The 18,602-nt window shown below is 42.3% G+C and overlaps 1 protein-coding gene across 1 annotated transcript; it reads right to left on the bottom strand.

Annotated features, from left to right (window-relative positions):
* Nucleotides 1-11,469: 11,469 nt before the first annotated feature.
* BHLHE22 (basic helix-loop-helix family member e22) lies at nucleotides 11,470-15,421 on the bottom strand. The gene has a single exon (XM_032296208.1). The coding sequence runs from the start codon at nucleotides 14,270-14,272 to the stop codon at nucleotides 13,163-13,165; it is 1,110 nt and encodes a 369-aa protein (XP_032152099.1). The 5' UTR covers nucleotides 14,273-15,421; the 3' UTR covers nucleotides 11,470-13,162.
* Between the last annotated feature and the right edge of the window lie 3,181 nt (nucleotides 15,422-18,602).

The following is an 18,602-nucleotide window of genomic DNA, read 5'->3' as shown; positions in this document are numbered from 1 at the left end:
TTGGTCACTGTGGAATTTAAGTCATTCAAATTATTCTCTAATGTGTGAAAATACACTTTACGAACTATTAGAAAATTGTGCTGGAAATGGACACAGTTTAACAAATTCCAAGTTCTCACAGAAGAAGGAAATTAAATTTCCATGAGTTACACTGGATGAAAATGTTCCCTTCAAGTATAATATCAATAATACTTATATTTCCAGGATGCGTGTGCATTAAATGAGTTTCGCAGTAGATTAAATGCTTCAACTTCACTTCAATATTTAATCAGGCATAAATGTTCCTTATTACTTTGTATACTGTGGCTCAATAGAACAAAATTTCTTGTTATATAAGACCTTTCGAGTGCAAGTTTGATACTGATAAGATTTAATGTCTAAGAAAACACAGAACCTACTATATATTCAGCAATTGCCCTGGACATTAGTATTAGGTTTATTATGGGAGCAAATGTTGAAATCATTACAGAATTGATTATAGCATTTGGCTTTAGTATAAACTATAAAAGTTATGCAAATACTGCAATTAACCCTTTCCTAAATGCTTCCACGTATATAAACTGAGAAGCTAGATGTAGTATTTCATTTTGATGTTCACCTATTGGATTTGGAGTTCATGTGTACTGTTTTGAATTACAACATCGTGTAATGCAGTGTAATTTCATATGACACATGCAGCATTGTGTCAATGATTCAAATATTTTTTTTTTTCAATTGAGACAGTATCTGGTTGTGTTGCCCAGGCTGGTCTCAAATCCTGAGCTCAAGTGATCCTCCTGCCTTTGCCCCTTGGGAACCTGGACTACAGGCATGTGCCATTAAGCCCAGTGATTCAACGCTTCTAATATCAGAGTACCACATGATTTGCATCTGACATAAATGATGATGCAGTATATAAGCAAACAAGGCAGGTAATAAAGCCCAGTTAATTTGTGCTTCATAAATTTGCTACTGTTTTGAGAAAAGGAAAATGATTTTAAAAATAACATTACAAAATATCATTCATAATAAGTAAATAAGATAGTCTAGCATTTATTTTCTCCTCTCTGAAGTACATGTTCTGAACGTTCCTTTAGTGAAGGTCTGCCGGTGTAAATTCTATTTTTGCTTGATTGAGGATGTCTTTATTTTTACTCTCATTCTTGAAAGATGGTTTTGCTGGATGCACAAATCTAGATTGACAGTTATTTCCTCACAGCACTTTGAAGATATTTCCCGTTCTAAAGGCATCCATTCTTGTTATTGGGTGGATAGCCACTAGTGAGTGATTATTCATTAGGTGGTCTGTCTCTTCTCTCTGACTACTTTAATGTGTTCTCTTTGTCTTTGATGTTCTTAGTTTCTTTCTATTTCTTATGTTTGTATGTCCTGCTGCTTCTTGAGTCTGAGCATGGGTGTCTGCCTTCAAGTATGAACTCTTCTCAGCCATTCTCTCTGTGAATGTTACTGTTCTCAAACTCTACATTAGATCCTGTCACTCTACATGCCATATCCTTTGACCTTTCCTCACCACTCTTTGTATCTCGAACTTACCCTCCAGATAATTTCTTTAGATGTCTCTTCCAGTTTATTCTTGGAACTGTATATTTAATCTTCTCTCCAACTCATCCATTGAGTTTGTTTTTCCTTCTTTTTGTTTTAACTTCAGGTTCATAGGGTTGCATGATCATTCTCCTTATACTCTTTAGTTCATGATATACAATTATAACTGGCTTTAACAAAGACCCTCTGGTTTTATTTACTTATTCTCTTTTGTCCCTAGTCCCCACTTTCATACCCCATTTTAATATAATGGGCAAATATTTTAATGTGTTTGGTGCACATCTTGGTATGTGTATGTTTTCATGTAGTATATATTATCCTGAGTACCTATTTTCTGTAAGTTATATCTTTTCCAATTTTCTTAAGCTCTGTGATTTTAAAGATATATTCATATTTCTGTATATACTATATTTAATCTATTGCTTCTAACTGCTGCATAGCATTCCATAATATGTACACATTATGTTTTAATGATCTAGTTACCCAGTGATAGACACTGTCAATGGGACAGTTACTGTGGGAGAGAGGCCAAAGCAGAATTTAAAAGGTCTTCTGTCACCTATCCTCCCACTACTGGGCCTAACCATCCTCAGCCCTGGGCTGCTAAAAACCTTGTCCCCAACCCCCACCCATACACACACACACACACACACACACACACACACACACACGCACACAAACACACACACACATTTAGTTCTTGATAACTTTAATTCTCTCTAAGATGTTCTAAATTTGTTATGTTCCATCCTCAGATCCATCCAATCCTCTCCATTTTGTAGGGTCTCAAAGGTTGATTTTGAGTCAGAGTGTCAGCCTCCAACTTGTCAACCTTCAGGTTTTCCATTCCACTGAGTTTGCTAAGTTCAATGATTACATTTTTCAGTTTGAGAATTCCCTTTGTTCTTCATATATGCTGGTTTTTATAATATCTTGTACCTTTGTCATATACCCAATATCCTTTTTGATTTAACTATATGAAGCAAACATTTTAGATTTTGTATCTGATATTTCCAAATCTTTGGTGTTTTGTGGATCTAATTCTATAGTTTATGTGTTTATTTCTTCTGTCACTGTTACCTGGGATGGTTTGTTTACTGAACCCATGTTCCTTGGATTTTTAGCTCTGGAAAAATGTTTAGACCTAGATTTAAAGTTTATTCCTCAAGAGAGAATTTGTATTTGCATTTGTCAGACTGCTGATATTACTACCAAACTTAGATCACCCCAAAATTTCAGCTTGATTATCTAGGAGTGAGAAGGAAGGGCTACACAGGTATTGTGGTTTCTAGCCTTAACTCAGGTAGAATGCAAACCTAGTATTAGGAATAGACAGGAGACACTTTTGGGGGTTCACTTGTTTGTTTATTTTTTACCCAGAGCTAAGACTGAGGCAGGCAAATACTGACAGTCTTACTCAGTGGATTAAAGTTTCTTTCTAGTTCACCTACTAAGTATGTTGTCTCTGCAAGTTCTTGGTTTTATGCAAAGGCCTTGAATTACACACACACACGCAGAGGCATCCCCAACCTGGGCCCTAGGCTTTAGTCCACCACAAAGCATAGCCTGCCCTTTTTGTACTTGGACACAGTCCACCATGTTGCCTGAAGTTGCCTGAATTTAGGAAGTTCCATATTCCTAAATTCCACTTAGTGGTACACTTTTGTGATGTTAAGGCACAGAGAACACAGGACATTATTTCATTGCAATTTTTGATTAATTTATAATTGGAAATGTATACTGGAACTTAGAAATGAAAAGTAAGAATAAATAAAATAATAGTTGAGAAAGATTACCTAAAAGGAATGAACAGTAGAACCAAAACAAAACATCAGAGTCTTGTGACAGAAAATCAACATGGTTTTTTATGCTTATTTTATCATAAAAAATAATTTGAGTAACATTTTCTGCAAGTGACTTCTAACTTAACGGTAGAAGTTTAAAACTGTTCAAAGACCTAAGCACAAAATTTATCTAGGTTTTGATCTTAGTATAAAAGAATGGCAATAATTATGTGAACAAGAATTACATGCCCTTAGAATGTACACTTTTTAACCTGTTAAATTTGCCAATCTTGCAAACTATTATTTACTTGCATTGCATAATTAGATATTCATATTCACATACTCAATTAAGAAAAAGTTAGCAAGCCAAGATGACATTTTCTGTAGCACTATTTTAAATTATAATGAGTGATCACATAACACTCTTTAGTATTTATCTAAAGCAATTATTACTTACTCTACTTCACTGTATTTATCTAAATCAATGAGCATGAATGTTTGAACTTTTTAGCTTAAATGTTTATTTTGTTTATACTACTTGTAGGGTAAAATAAATTTAATACATGAAAAACTCTGCACAATTTAAAATAGGTTATAATTTGTCAATACTCATGTTTTAAAAATATTTTCAGACAGAGGAGTGCTGTATATTATTAAAACAGTTTTCTGAAATTATTTAATATTCTTTGATTTTAAAATAACATATATGTGGATTTAGATGAATCAAATTGTCTTAAAAGATGTTAGATAAGAAATGCAAGTAGTTTGCAAGCCTAATACTTAATGTTCTTTTATGTATGACCAAAATTTAATAAATTAACTTTTTAAAGCGCAGAGGACTGATTATGTCTCTTTATTGTCATACTAGGAACATGTTGGGTAACAGAAGATTTGATTACAGAAGAAAATTATTAGGAAAATAATTTTGCTCTGTGAATATCTCATCTCCATTTCCTCCCCCTACACACATATATTCTTATCATCTGATGCTCTCCAAAAAATACATTAACTATTTCAGAGTATGGTTCAATCTATTTTAACTTATTATTAATTTGTAAAATAACAAACTCAAAAAATATCACTAAATTTTTAAATGTTTATTTTAGGCAGGCTGACCTTGCTAGGTTACAATTCTTAATAATCACTATTAGTATGGAGAGAAGTATAAGTACAAGAAACAGGAGAGTTTTCAGTAGATGTAATCCTTGTCTTCAGCAGCTCATTTTACCACAGATAATGAATAAAGCTGGGTAATATTAGGATAGTATTCTACTCTATTTGTTCATAAAACTAAAATACATTGTAAATAAAGCATATACTACAGAATGCTGGTGATGAAAGTGAAATGTGGCTCTTTAGTAACTACCTACAGTATTAGATCTGTACATTTAGTAACCATACGTACATCCTCCTCATTAAAAAATGAAATCTTTAAGATTGAGAAACATTTGTAAATAACAGATCCTTTAAATGTCTCTGAACTAGGGACACTGGGCTTTTCTCAAAGACACTGGCGTGAGTCACTAACATGTTATAAGAACTGGCCCGAGACTCTGTGAGAAGTCTGCTAGAAGGTGCTCCTGTTCATTTGAACTCGTCAGCTCAGTATTGCTTATTTGCCACCTGGGATAAATTATGGCATTAAATAGGTAACCTGTGAAATAATTATCTTTTGCCTTCAGCTTTATTCTAGAAAACACAAAAATTTGCAGAACTTTCCAGCATTAGCAATGATCAAGCAAATAAGAATGTGTATTTTCTTTTCAGGATGAAAAAACACCCAATGGCTGTGCCGTGTTTTTTAAAAAAGTGTGTAATACTCTTTACTGCTAATTATTCGAAGTATAGTTTATGTTCTCGATTCCTAAATGTGTTGACTTTTATAAGGAGAGACTGATATATTGCAGACTACAAAGAAAGTAAATGTTCAGCAATAACAATCATGAAGCATTTGACTTCCCTTACAGCCAATTGTGCTCACAGTAGGAACTAGAGGAATGGAAATAACAGGTAAAGGTGTCACTATCTAACGAGTCATCATTAAGTCAAATTTAAACATTTCTAAATATGAAACATATTAGTTGGAGATTCTTATTTGTGTGCAAGAGGATATTTACTGCATATAACTTTTGTTTCTAAGAACCAGCCATTGTAGTTAACAAAAAATCACGTGTCATTGTTGCCTGATGCCAAACCTTTTAATAAATGTTTTTGTCTTTCATATTAAAATTATAGTTTCAGTGAAATTGCTTCAAGTCCATAATTCTAAGGACTAATGAGTTTATTTAAAGTTTTATAAATGCCTTTGTTTTGTACGTTAAATGGAGTACCCTTAAAAGTATTTGCAATCACTTCGAACTTTTTATGAAGTCAAAACTACATGCAGTAGTACTTCCTTCATATTGAACAATTACACATTAAAAAAAAAAAACTTTTTATTTTGAACTAAATTTAGACTTAAAGAAAAGTTACAAACATAGTTTTTATTTTTCAGACTAAACAATGCTTGCAGAAAATTAAATTAAGGAATGGTCTTAGGACTTAACCAGTTCAAGATTTTAGTTAATCCTTGATCTTTGAGAATAATCATCCACATCAACTACTCCGTGGGACAACATGCTGTAAATCATAACCCAGTGGCAGAGAGAGTTTGAGTATGTGCACTACCCACACCTACCATAGGCCAGATAATTTGCTTTCAAGAAGGATGATTATGTAAACTTTTAAGGGAGCTTATTTTGTTGAATGATTACAGAATTTTACTTAAGTTCACTCTCTTGAGAAATCTATACTTTAAAGAGATGCATGCCTCATGCTTCTCCCAAGGAAATTAAAGTAAGTTATTTAGATGCAGGTATTAACTGACCCTGCTTTCTGAAACAGCTGGCATTGATAGATATCCTTTGTTCTTTCCCAACTCTTCACATGTTTTTGTGGAGGCCTGCTTAGGAAAATCATTTCCTTTCATCAAAATCTTACTTAGATGGAGAGTAGCAGCTCATTCAGCCTGGCATCTGAATTTTGACCATAGTACTACTGCAGAAGTAGATTGCGCATGGCAAATGTAGCTGTACTTACTTGATTCGACAATACATGATTTATTATTTTGACTAGTTAGGTACAAAAACTGAGTCTCTCTCATAATCAGAGATTGTTTATCTCTTTTCAAAAAGTGGATAAGGATATGTAAAGGAGACATCCTTATACCAGGTTCTTCAGTAATTGCCAGGGCAGGATACATGTATAAAATGAGGTTAGGTCATGAAACATTTTTATGTTTAAATTTAAATTCTCATCTCTAAACACCTCTATTAACATAGTAGATTTGAGTTGCAACCATCCTCCTAATAAAAAAATGAAATCTTTAAAATTGAGGAAACATTTGTAAATAACAGATCCTTTAAATATCTCTGAACTTTATTCTAAAACTTATGAGGAGAAATAATAATTGCTTTATATAACCACTGATACCATTTTAGCATTTGATGAAGATGTTAATTTATGGTTGGTTAGCAGTTTATGGCTGTCATTAGTTTTTCAGTTTGGCCCACATTAGAAATCTATTTTTCTTTTTTATTTTAATCTTAGACAATTATATAAAGATATGGTTATGTTTTATCTAAAATGTATCATTCTTCTATAGCATTTCAAATTATTCACAGATCATAGTTCTTATATGTGCATATATGAATTTAAAAATACAGCAATAAAATGCTTGAAACAGACCATAAATTTCCTTCATATTTTATTGCATCTCTGAATCAGGTTGAGGAGACAAGGGCAACTATGGTCTTTGGGAAAGAATTAACTCTTTCCCAAGCTGGGAAGGAGAATGATAACACATTGTGCATAATTAAAACCAATTCCCCATCAAAGCATGGTGCTGACTTGTGAGCCTTGTCCATCATATACGTAGTGGGGTTGAGGGTGATGAGGATTGATAACTGTCAAATCCTCTTTTGCTCTGCAGTCTAACCTTCCTCATTCATATCACTTTCAGAGCTCTCTAATCTGTATTTCTGTATTGCTCAAATTAGAGAAAAGTGGAGAGGAGAAAGAAGGAAAATTCAGACACACACATTCTAATATACTTGATAATTTTGCAATAGTTCAGAAACAGTCTCCTGGATTTGTTAAGGCGAGTAATTTAGAAAAATTGGTAGAATTTTACCCAAATCAAGCCTCAGGGAAGGCAGTAGTTTCCCTGCAGCGTGAGGAAGCGAGGAGCTCTTTGGAGTTTAAAACCCGGGCGCTTTCGCGGATGCCTCGGGTTTGGTGCGGCTGCGGGGTGTCTCTTACAAGCCTGGCGGCTACGTGTGAACCCACATGTCTGCTGCCATACAGGGTACTCGAGCCACCCTCGAAGGATAGTTTGAGGCAGAGCCTCTGAAGTTCACTTTTTGTCCCATGGAACTTGGAGTTTGAAGTGCCAGGAGTGGCAGGAAACGCTGGTCCAGGGGAAGCCGGGAGAGCAGGGGGTGCTCTGCGGATCCGCAGTCCCTCCGGGAGCACAGCGCAAGCAAAACAGCGCAGTGGGTGCGAGAGATGTGTGAACGTCATTTGGTTTGTCCGCAACCTAGGGCTGCCGGACCTCCTAGAAGGCGGCCTCCTCCCTCCTCCGGTCCTTCAAAGTGCCCAGCACAAACAACTCTCCTTGGTTGGGAAAACGGGCTCCTGGTTATCCCACGCAGCCCTGTTTAATGGAACCTTGGCTCTAAACACCAAACGATCAGAAGAGCCAGAGATATGCCGGGCGAAAAAGACTCTCACTTTAAGAATTGTTTCTACTCTTAAACTGAAGTAACTGGCTCCTTATTTGTCTATTTCCCTCCTTCCATCTACTATGTCTAAAGTTTGATTTAAAAGGCCGAGTTTAAATAAAGCTGCAGCTCATTGGCTTGGCAAATCCAGAGGCTCTCGAGTTGTAAAATGCCAATGCAAAGCGCGCAGGAGACGGGCTCATTTACTTTGCCTACACTACAAAAAACGTTAATTGATGTAAAGTTGCTTGGCACGTGGGTGATTTAGTCTCACCTGCATTTTAATCGAAAGAAAACCTATTTGTGTTTCTGATGTTCAGGTTTTGCAATTTAATTTTGTTTAAAGGCACCTTTGCGTAGTTGCCCCCTTCCCCTCCTCCTTTCCATCTGAATCACATTTTCATTAAAGGTTTAACTAAGGAGCCTCACCTGACCAGGGTTCATCACCTCCTACATTCCATGAACACACTTTCGGGTTTTCACTCCTATCCTTGCTCAGCCCGGCAGGGCCGCCAGGATGTGCTGAGAACTGGGAAGTGAACTCGTGATTATTTTTCAAAGTCTGGGAAGTGTATTATCCTTTTTTCTAGTGGTAATTAGTTACCATAGCATCTAATACGTAAATGTGCCCAGAGCACACCATTAACAGTTAAACGGAGGATTCAATTTAACACATGATTATACCTTTCATAAGTCATTACATTGGAAAAGTCAGTGCCACTCATGCTGGAGCAATCGCAAGGTCGGGGCCGCATAGAAAGGTTCGGTTTCGGAATGTTAGACCAAGAGTGCCAATTCCTGGAGAAAGGAATTCTGTGAGCCTCGGCCCTCCCTGTTGGACTGCCGGCTGTAAGGATGGGTGGTGTGTGCGATAGGAAGGAGAGGCATTTCAGCGTAACACAGGGTCTTGGAGGGGTTGCCCAGCTGCCGGGACTGATGAGGGTATTGCAGAGCGCGGGCGGGTGCGCGCGCGCGCATACACGCGCACACACACTAACACACCACGGGGAGAAAGAAGGAGGGGTAACTAGAGAGCTCTTCGAAGGAAGATGATCATTTGCTCGTCCTGCCGTGGTAGACGCAAAGCTGACGCTTCTGTTGGTGCCCAGTGTCAAGCTGGCGATGGTACCCTCAATGAGAATAAAAAGCCAAGTGGGACTTTGGAGCTTTCGCTTAGCATCGTCTGTCCACTCTCAGCTCTGAAAGGAACACAAGCAGCGGGATTGGACTGGTGGGAATGGGTGTGCCTGAGAGATGCACCCTAAGGCATGGTGGGTACCAGGGCAAGCTCAGAGTTGGCCAAGATACCCTTGCACCCTGGCACATGCTGCAGTCTTAGGGACCAGGCTGTCTGCTCTGACCCAAGGACACTTGCAAGACCACACTGATTCCCCTAGTGCTCCGTCTCCCATTTCCGACATGTGTGCTCCATGCTGGACAGACAGCTGGGGCCAATGGTGTGTGGGCTACTGTTTCAGACTAGGCCAAAACTCAAGGCTCAAACCCCAGAAAGAAAGAGTTTAACGGGAGTGGAAAGAGTTTTCCTTCCAATCCCTGGCTTCCTTCTCTTAAACCCGCTGCTGAAAACCCTTTAGAAAGGCTGGAGTTAGGGCGGGGAGGATCACCTAAGTAAACCACAGAAAACTCCTCTCCTGTTTCTTTCAGATGTTCCATGTTTATTGCTAAAACCACAGGTTGGCCAATTCCTAGGTTTGGAAAGAAAGTCGATTTGTTTAAAATTATCAAAATGAAAATAAATGTTGATAAACCTAATACATTAAATAATCATGCCTATTTATCTGACATTTGAATTTATCCTCAATATCTTCCTATCCCCACCCCCATCCATTTCAAGTCTCCTTCAGGACTAAGATTGAAGGCTGAGTGATGAAAGAGAGGAGGATTCTCATTTCTTTATTTTTTCCCCTAAAGTTCAAGATGTGTTATTCGGTACAATTTTTAATAATAAACAGCACAAAGGCTGCAGAGGAAGTATTTCAAAACGGCCTTCAAATAATGAGAAATATTAAGCAGTAAATCTTGCAGCAAACGTGTCCCCTACAATATTAATATGCAAAAGGAAAAAAAAATCTGACTGGTGGTGGCTGTGGTTAATTCCTAATCAGAATGATGGACAGCAGGCCCAGAACAATACAAACTAATGGCTGTGTTGCTGATCACTTTACCCCTTGATTAAAGACACCCAATTATGGCGCAGAACAGTGTCGTAATTATGTTTCTTAATCACATCCAGGAGGTTTAATTGCCTTAACGATGTGTTTCATTAAATGAATTTAGGTATTATAGTCGACAGTTTTCATACACAGTTGTTTTCAAATTAACATAATATTAGACATCGTCATGGAAATTGTTTTAATAATCATAATTAGACGCACCCAGGCTTTGTCTGGTAAATGCTGAGAGACGGGTCAGCTTCTGCCTTGGGGCTGCCCTGGGCTCCTCCCTCCTTCTGCCCCCACTCCCAGTCTGGGAGTGCTCCAGCTTCAAGGCCTTTTGCTGTTATGTTTTCTGAAAAGTTACAAGTTCTGATTAATCTTTTTTGATGGCAAGTGGAGCAGAAAATATCCTCCCTCACCCCCCACTAAGTTTGATGGCATTTAGGGATATCTTTATGAGAGGAAGCTATATAGACAAAAATGCATTTAGCATACTGGGTACAGAGGAACATCTAACTTCTGCACCACCACCACCACTACTACTATCTCTGCAACCTGCGCCACAGTAAAAAAAATCACACCTTCTATATCTGAGGGCAATGTAAAGGTCAAAATACAAGTTTAGACAGTCATTCTTTAACAGAATCAATGCCCAAATTGATGCAAGCATGGAAGTTAAAATTCAGTCTCATCATTAAGCAACACTAGTAAGTTCTGATAATCTCTATGGGCATTATGCTTATATAATTCAACCTAGTTAATTCTTTTTATCACAAAAATGTAGAAAGCCACAATCAAATCAGCACTCAGAGAATTCAAGTCCATGTTTTTTCCTCGGCCTTCAGGCATTTGGAGGTAGAAATTTTGATGACAAACTCTTTAAGAAACTTTACCCTCTTTGATGGGCCCTGGCATGGTTAACAGCACCATACAAGCGGTAAAAGATTTCCAGGCAAAATGTGGCCTTCAAAGTTCATGCCAGTAACCAGAAACTTTGAATCTTTTCTGGGTTTCATCGCTGACCCCATTAATCTCTCCTCCTTATAACAAGTAAACAAGTAAACTAGGGCTACTTCTGATTGAGCATCCCTGCAAAAACTTCAGTTCCACCTTCTCTGAAACTCCTTTCTTTTTTGTTACCTTTCAAGCAAAGAGTAACACAGAAGAGAGGTGATTGCTCCTTTCACAAATCACAGCATAATAAAATATTTGATCAAAATATTTTAATAAAGATTCTTTCTGACATAGATACACATACAAATGGTCGTACATAGCTGTCATAGTCTGATTGACCTATTTAATATATATATCATTCTTTACACATCCGAAACCCGCCAACAGATCCATCACAGCTCCCAACTCACCATCCAACCTGACAAACTGAATTTGTATTATCTGCAAGGAGTGGAAAATAGCAGGACTCCATTTTTAAAAAAGATTTTCTTGATTTTCATAGGACAGAAAGGCAGGCAAAAAGCCATGCAAAACTAAAACTGAAAGCTCACTTTGGGTAAATAGCTTCTTGTTCTTCCTTAGTTTTATTTCTTTTTAAATTTTATTTTTTTTAGAAAAATAACAAAGGATTTCACACCATAGGCAAATCAAACCAGTCTTTTAACTTAAATAATTCTCCACAGTTAAAATAACTTATATATGTACATATATATTAAAAGCAATTAAATTAGACCTTTAAAAATGCACAGCACAGCCTGGAAAAATATTTGCTTAGCATGTTCTTACGTATAGGATCTATTGCTGTGATGTTTTTCCCTTTTGGAATGCAAAGGAGTCCCCTTTCAAAAAAGAGATCAATTCATTCATCAATTAAGAATACACCTTTCCTGTAATTTTTGGACTGAAGCAATTTATTAAAGCTCAATTTAAATACAGGGATGATGCAACTGAAAATATCCAGGTGACCTTTCATAAACCTAAGCAGCTCAGATACATCAATATTTCTCTTCATACTTATTGGCAAATAAACCTTTAAACACTTGGCACACAGTATAAGTAATCTATAAAACAATTTTAGAGGCATTAAAAAAATCTGCACATAAGACCCATGACCTTAACACATGATAATTACTGTTGACGTGGAAGGGTCATTGAAGAATAACAAATAAATACCATAAATTGTTAATACATCATTGCAGAGTGGAAAGTAACAAGGTGCACATAAATATTTTTAAATGCAATTCTTTCAGCCACAGTCAGTTTTTCTATATCACTCTCGCCAAAACTTTGAGCATTTTCACAGGATTAAAGTTCAGAGACAATAAAAAATACAAGTCTTTCATAGCATCATGTCTCTCTCTCGCGCGCGCGCTCTCTCTCTCTGGGTTTCTCTCCCCTTACTTGAGTCAACATTTCAAGTTTTTCTCCTGGCTCAGAATCAAAATTTATTTTCAAGTGCCCTTTCTGATTTGTCTGAATGAATATTCCATCTTTCATGCTACCCAACCCCTAACTCCTGCTCTCCCCCTCAGCACTAGCCAAATTCACAATTATTAGTAAGATTAGTATTTTGCCATTCAAACACTCTCCAGGCTTAATAACCAAGCACTACTTCTCAACTTATTTTTCACCTTTAAGGAAGATTCCACTTCCTCGCGGTCTAGGCTGCCATCGAAGTTGCCACTTTTAGAAAAAAAAGACATCCATACTCCATCCCAATTCCACCTCCCTCCTCCCTCCCTCCCCACCCCAAAGACCGAGATTCTGGGGATGTCAAGGCTAAAAGTCCTGTTTTGTCTCTGATACTTCTCCTCAGTTCTTGCCTCTGCTTTGTTTGCTCTGCAAGTATTTCACAACTACGAAAGGACCAAAATAAAGGGGGTGGGGAGCAGCTTTTCGCTTTCCTCTAGCTTTTGGGTCGGTCTTGTGTTTTTCGGGGGTGTGTTTAAGGCTTCTCCGTGCACTGTTTGCAGAGGCTGGAGGAGACGCTGTTGAACAGGGCGCACTTCTCCGGGCAGGAGGCGGCCGGGGGCAGCCCAGCGCTGAACGGGTAGCCGGCAGCCTGCTCGTAGGCGCCGAGCGCCGGGTGCAGGGCAGCTGCGGCTGCCGCTGCAGCCGCCGAGCTGGGCAGGGAGGCAGCCGAGATGGCCTGGCCCTGGTTGAGGTAGGCGACTAGGCGCCGCATCTCCTCCAGGGCCTGCGCCTGCATGAGGATGTAGTTCTTGGCGAGCAGCAGCGTGGCGATCTTGGAGAGCTTTCGCACCGAGGGGCTGTGCGCGTAGGGGATCACCGCGCGCAGCTCGTCCAGCGCGTCGTTCAGGTCGTGCATCCGCCGGCGCTCTCGGGCATTGATGTTGAGCCGAAGCGCCTTTTGCTCTTTGGATTTCTTGCTGCTGCTGCTGCTGCCGCCGCCGCCGCCGCCACCGCTGCTGCTACCCCCGCCGCCGCCGCCGCCGCCCAGACCCCCCGGGGGGACGCTGGCGCCGCCGTGGAGGTGGGCGTTAGAGCAGCCCTCGGCCGCCTTCGCGCCGCCGCCTCCCGCGCCCGGGGAGGCCCGCGGGTCGGCTACTCCGGCCCGCAGCACCAGCTCGCAGCGACCGTCGCTGTCGTCGTCGGGGCTCTGCTCGCCGCCGCTGCTCTCGGCCACCGAGCCCCGGCTCGCGCTTTCGCCGTATTTGAGGTAAAGGGCGGCCCCGGCCGGCAGGCTGCTCAGGGTAGGGTCGCCCCCAACGCCAGCTGAGCCTACGAGCAGCCCGGGGACACCGCCGCCGCCGCCGCCGCCACTTCCCGCGCCGCCGCCGCCGCCGCCGCCTCCAGGCGGCGGCAGCAGCAGCCCTGCCCCCTCGGGGTCAGCGGGCTCGAAGCAGCCCAGGGGCGACGAGGAGGAGGACGCCGGGCGTTCCCGAGGCGGCGGCGCCAGGGACAAGTCCATGCCCGGGGGCGTGGAGCGGAAAGCCGCTTCCAAGCGCTTGGCGGTGGAGGCGCTCAGGCTCTTGTGCAGGAAGAGGTCGTCTTCGCCCGCGGCCGCCGCGCCGAGGTGCAGCCCGCGCTCCATGGTCCCGCGCCGGCGCGCAGCCCGGGCCGCCGCGCCCACCGCCGCCGCCTCGGCTCCGGAGTCAGGCGGCCCCACAGACGCGCGCGAGCCGGGCTCCGGAGCTGGTGCGCGCGTCGGTCCTCGTGCTGCCGGCAGCCCTCTCCCCTTCTTTCTTTTTCTTTTTCGCCTTCCCCCGCGCTCGCCGCCTCCTCTTCTTCTTCTTCTTCGTCTCCAGCCGATGGTGCTGGCTGCTGGGGCTCACCATGGGCCGCGGCCCCGCATGGTGGGAGGGTGGGCGCGGAGGGAGTGGAGCCGCCGCCGCCGCCGCCGCCGCCGCTCTGAGCCCAGCCCCGCGCCTCCTCTCCGCACCGTTTATCTTGCTTGGATTCACCTTCAAGAGATTTCCGGACCCATCAACCAGCCGCCGCCACAGACGGGGGAGTCTTTTACATCATTATCTCTGAGTAGGTTATTATGAAGAAGACTCGCCTGTTGGGACAGCGCTTTCTACCCAATCAGGTTAACGTTTTAATTAATAGGATTAAAACGGTAACAAACAATCGCAGGCGCTATCTGGCCGCGAGTCTGAATAGTTTCATTTCCCAGGTCTGAAGACAGGCAGCAGCTAGAGCTTTATAAAAGGCGCCTGCTCCATTATTCTGCCTGCCATCTGTATACACAGCTTAGCGCATATGTTTGCAAGGCGCTGGGTCCTGTTAGTAACCCAACAACTGCCTTTAGCTTGACATGTGTGGCGACTTTCACTCATCAATGAGCACACTAAAAGCCCTACTTAGAGCCGAGGATGTTCTTTGCTCCTTCAGCAAATTGTAGATCGGCGGCGAAGCCTGGGAGTCCTGTGGAAAGCAGACGCCCCCACCCACCGCACCCCACCCCCCACTGCCCTTCCCTCGCCACTGCTGTCTCAGCTTGTGCTGAATTACCCTTCCGGGCGAGAATTATACTCCACCCCTGTTCGTAGGATGACTGGGTCTGGATTTGGAGATGGGACTTTCCAAGAGAAGGTGGTGTCCCAGCTGCCTTGCCCAAAATTCACTCTAGACTTTCAGCTAGTCAGAGAGCAAATCAGTCGTCCCCCCGAACACTCTGCCTCATTTCCACACCCCCTACAGCCCATTACCTACCCAGACTGGAAAAGAAAGACAGCAAAACAAACAACAAACAAACAAACAAACAAATGAAGAGCAAGTGATTATGCATTCATTTTTTTTTTTTTTTAAGGTGGAGTGGGAGTGATTTTGCAGTGGTCTCCAAACAATTGTTACAGTGATGGTAATTATCAAGTACACGATTTCCTAAACAACAAAACAAAACTGGTTTCTCAAACTTTCCTTAAGATGAAAATCTGGCTGTTTCAAAAGAGTCAACTTTACCAGGAGTCAAATCCACTCCCACACCAAGTGAGGCATTTATGCATATTTATTTATCCGGAAGCCATTTAAGGACATCTGGATCAGCCTCGGTTGTTCTAAGGGTTCGGGAAGGGAGAATGTGAAAACAAGTGCTCCTCTCCGGATAGGCAATGGTACACGAGGTCCTCTCGCTGCTGAGTTCGGTCTCTGGGTACACATGGTATTTAGCAGCTGTTTTTCATCCTTATGACATAAGTAAACACAATATTTCCCAACACCTTCCAATAACTTTCTTATATGGCAGAATTACTGAAGACTATGCAATTTTTGGTTTCTCTGGTTTCATTAAAAACCTTTTAATTGTGGCTTTCAGAGCTGGCCCCAGGTGTTGGACTCTTTTCATTACATTTTGCTCTAATGTGATGAAATTCTAATTCTCTCCTTACCATATGGTTAAATTTCCCCACTGAGAATTAGTTGAAAAAGGAGAAATAATCTATTAATCTCTGTAATAGATTCACAAATGAGGTCCGCCACAGAACCTGTTTTTGAATGGTAATATGAGAACAGTTGGGCACCTTATTTCATAAAGGAAGGGTGAGGGCGACACAGAAATGTCTGTATTTTCACCTGGAAAGGATGAAAAGGGACCCAGCAGTATCTTTCCATAATAATTTCCTGAGATCCGATCTTCAGGGGACAGAAATACTATGTAGACGTTGGTTTCCTAAGCTGCTTTGGATGTCCTGGCACCTAAAGATTGAGAAAGATCAGGCGGGTCTGCGGCAGGCTCTTGTGCCTGGGACCGAGACCGGGGATTCTGCAGGCTTGAGCGGTCACACGTGTCTCGTCGGGGACCCTGAGGCTTGTTTACGTACAGGGCGGCCCCTCGCTCACCGCACCCCTTCCACCGTCCCTCCCCCAGCGTTCGCAGCTGTTAACCTCACCCTTCAGAAAGCTAAAGACGCTCTGGTGTTACTGTTTTTCAATTATCAGCTTTGTTTTCACTGGGATCATAAACAAAGGTTCTCTCCAAACATAGGTGGGTCATAAATGCATGACACTAACTTATCAAAGTCCTTGGGTCACTTTCGGGAGGACGGAGGCTGACTCGGTCTTGGCTGGGCAGGGTGGAGACACATCTTGGGATGTCTGACTTATTTCTCCAGCTAGCTTGCCCTTTTTGTGGACTAGCACCTTTCGACGGGCGCCTGGATTCCTGCCGGCCAGACTTGGACTTTTGAAGGGAGAAGAATCGATCATGCCTGGGATTGGTGGGGGACGCCATGCGAGACTGTCAGCCGCATAGCCGGGTTGGCAGAGCAGGGGCGACACTGAGGACGGCAGGGGCCCTGCCACCTCAGCTAGACCCAAATTCTTCGCAGGACCTTTGCCTTTCGCCCTCATCAGACAACAAACACATGAGAGCATCTGGTAACCCTTCCCCGTCCCCATCTCCACGACCTACTACCTCCCTCCTCTCCCTGGCCATCCAAACTTCTGGAACAAACTTTTGCACAGCTTTAAGTTACTCGGTAGGAGCCAAAATCCTCTTCCTTTTGTAATTCAAGAAAAATCTTCCTAGTCTCCCCGGAGGGGGTGACTGCTTAATAGTCGCTGAAAACTTTGCTTCGGAAAATGGCCGAAGAATTTATGTAAGCTCTAAATATGGGCCTTATAACAACCGTTGGGGAATGGTCTTTGAGGTTTATGTACTCGTAAACTTTTGCTGATTGCTTCTGGGAAGTTGTCAGACACTTAACACTGTATTTATCTTACAGGGCAATGAAAACACATCTGCCCGGTGTCTCGTTACTTGCTTTAATCGTCGCCAGCCCTAAGTCACCGCCTCGGCTCGCTCTCCTCCACTGGGTGGGATCCCGCCGCCTGGTTTCGGCCGGGCGGAGGGGTGACGTCAGCCGCTCACAGTGCCCCCTGGCCGCCGGAGCTCGGGAAATCTGTGCGCTGGAACTTGGCTCCGCCAAGAAGTGGGCAAAGATCCGGGCTCCTGATGGAACTGGCAAGTTGGAAGAGTGGCAAAGGAGAAGCCATCATGAGTTCTTTCGGCTTTCACGGGCAGAAAGGGTGGGAAATCAGGCCACGGCGAAATCTTCTGACTCACAGATGACCTCTTAGAATGAAACTAAGGAAGGAAAGTCCTCTGATTCTGCAGTTTCACGAGGGTCACTGAGTTACCAAAGCAGTTGGGAAACAGAGGTAGGGGACTGCCCCCACTCTGCCCGCAGCAGGAGTGCGAGGGGCAGCTAGGGAAACTCCGTGGGCCGAGCGGACAGTGAGCGCCGTCCCCGAGGAACACCCAGCCCAGCGCCCCTGGTTCTGGACTGGTTGGCTCTTCGAGGCCGGTTGGCCAAGACATTCAGAAAGAGAGCATTCTCGGCTGATTGTTGGATACCAAATTATAAACGCCAGGGCATCTTTATCAAGATGAATACCGTTTTGTTACTGCAGGAGGGAATACACCTACTGCTTTGAAAGGATTTTAAAATATTCAGCAAGCAGCACAGCATTGAAATTAGTGCATTGAGCTGCAGACCAAACTAATTTCTAGGTACTAATTAAATTTCTTTATGATTATCTCAATATTTGCTTGAAATTTGAGATAGGAACCCAAATAAACTCAGAACGGAACACAGTTTAAAGAGCAAAGCCAGGAGTTCCTCTGTTATTTTTATAGTCCTGATAAATAGTTTATTACTTCACTAGATTGCAAAGTCAGAAGTCCGAATTTGGGTAGCTATGTGTGTTTTCTGAGAAAGAAAATTGTCTCTCTGTGTGTTTCAATTATCTCTTTCAGAACATTCTAAAAAGTAAAAACAAAGTTGGGCGAAAATGATAACTTTTGCTTGAGAACAGCTCTGGAAAAGCGAATCCACTGAGAGCTGTGGGATTTCTCCGCTAGCTGCGCTTCCCCAACCAAGGAGGAATCCGACCCGGAAGATCGCTTCTTGTCCCCAACG

The sequence above is a fragment of the Sapajus apella genome, unplaced genomic scaffold, assembly GCF_009761245.1.
Source record: "Sapajus apella isolate SASKATOON/1434 unplaced genomic scaffold, GSC_monkey_1.0 scaffold35, whole genome shotgun sequence".
NCBI classification, from domain to species: Eukaryota; Metazoa; Chordata; class Mammalia; order Primates; family Cebidae; genus Sapajus; species Sapajus apella.
Note: the sequence above shows the minus strand (reverse complement) of the source record. Positions and strands in the feature narration are given on the sequence as shown.

Excerpts from the sequence above, each read along its gene's own strand:
- BHLHE22 (XM_032296208.1), bottom strand. The coding sequence starts at position 14,272 with ATGGAGCGCGGGCTGCACCTCGGCGCGGCGGCCGCGGGCGAAGACGAC.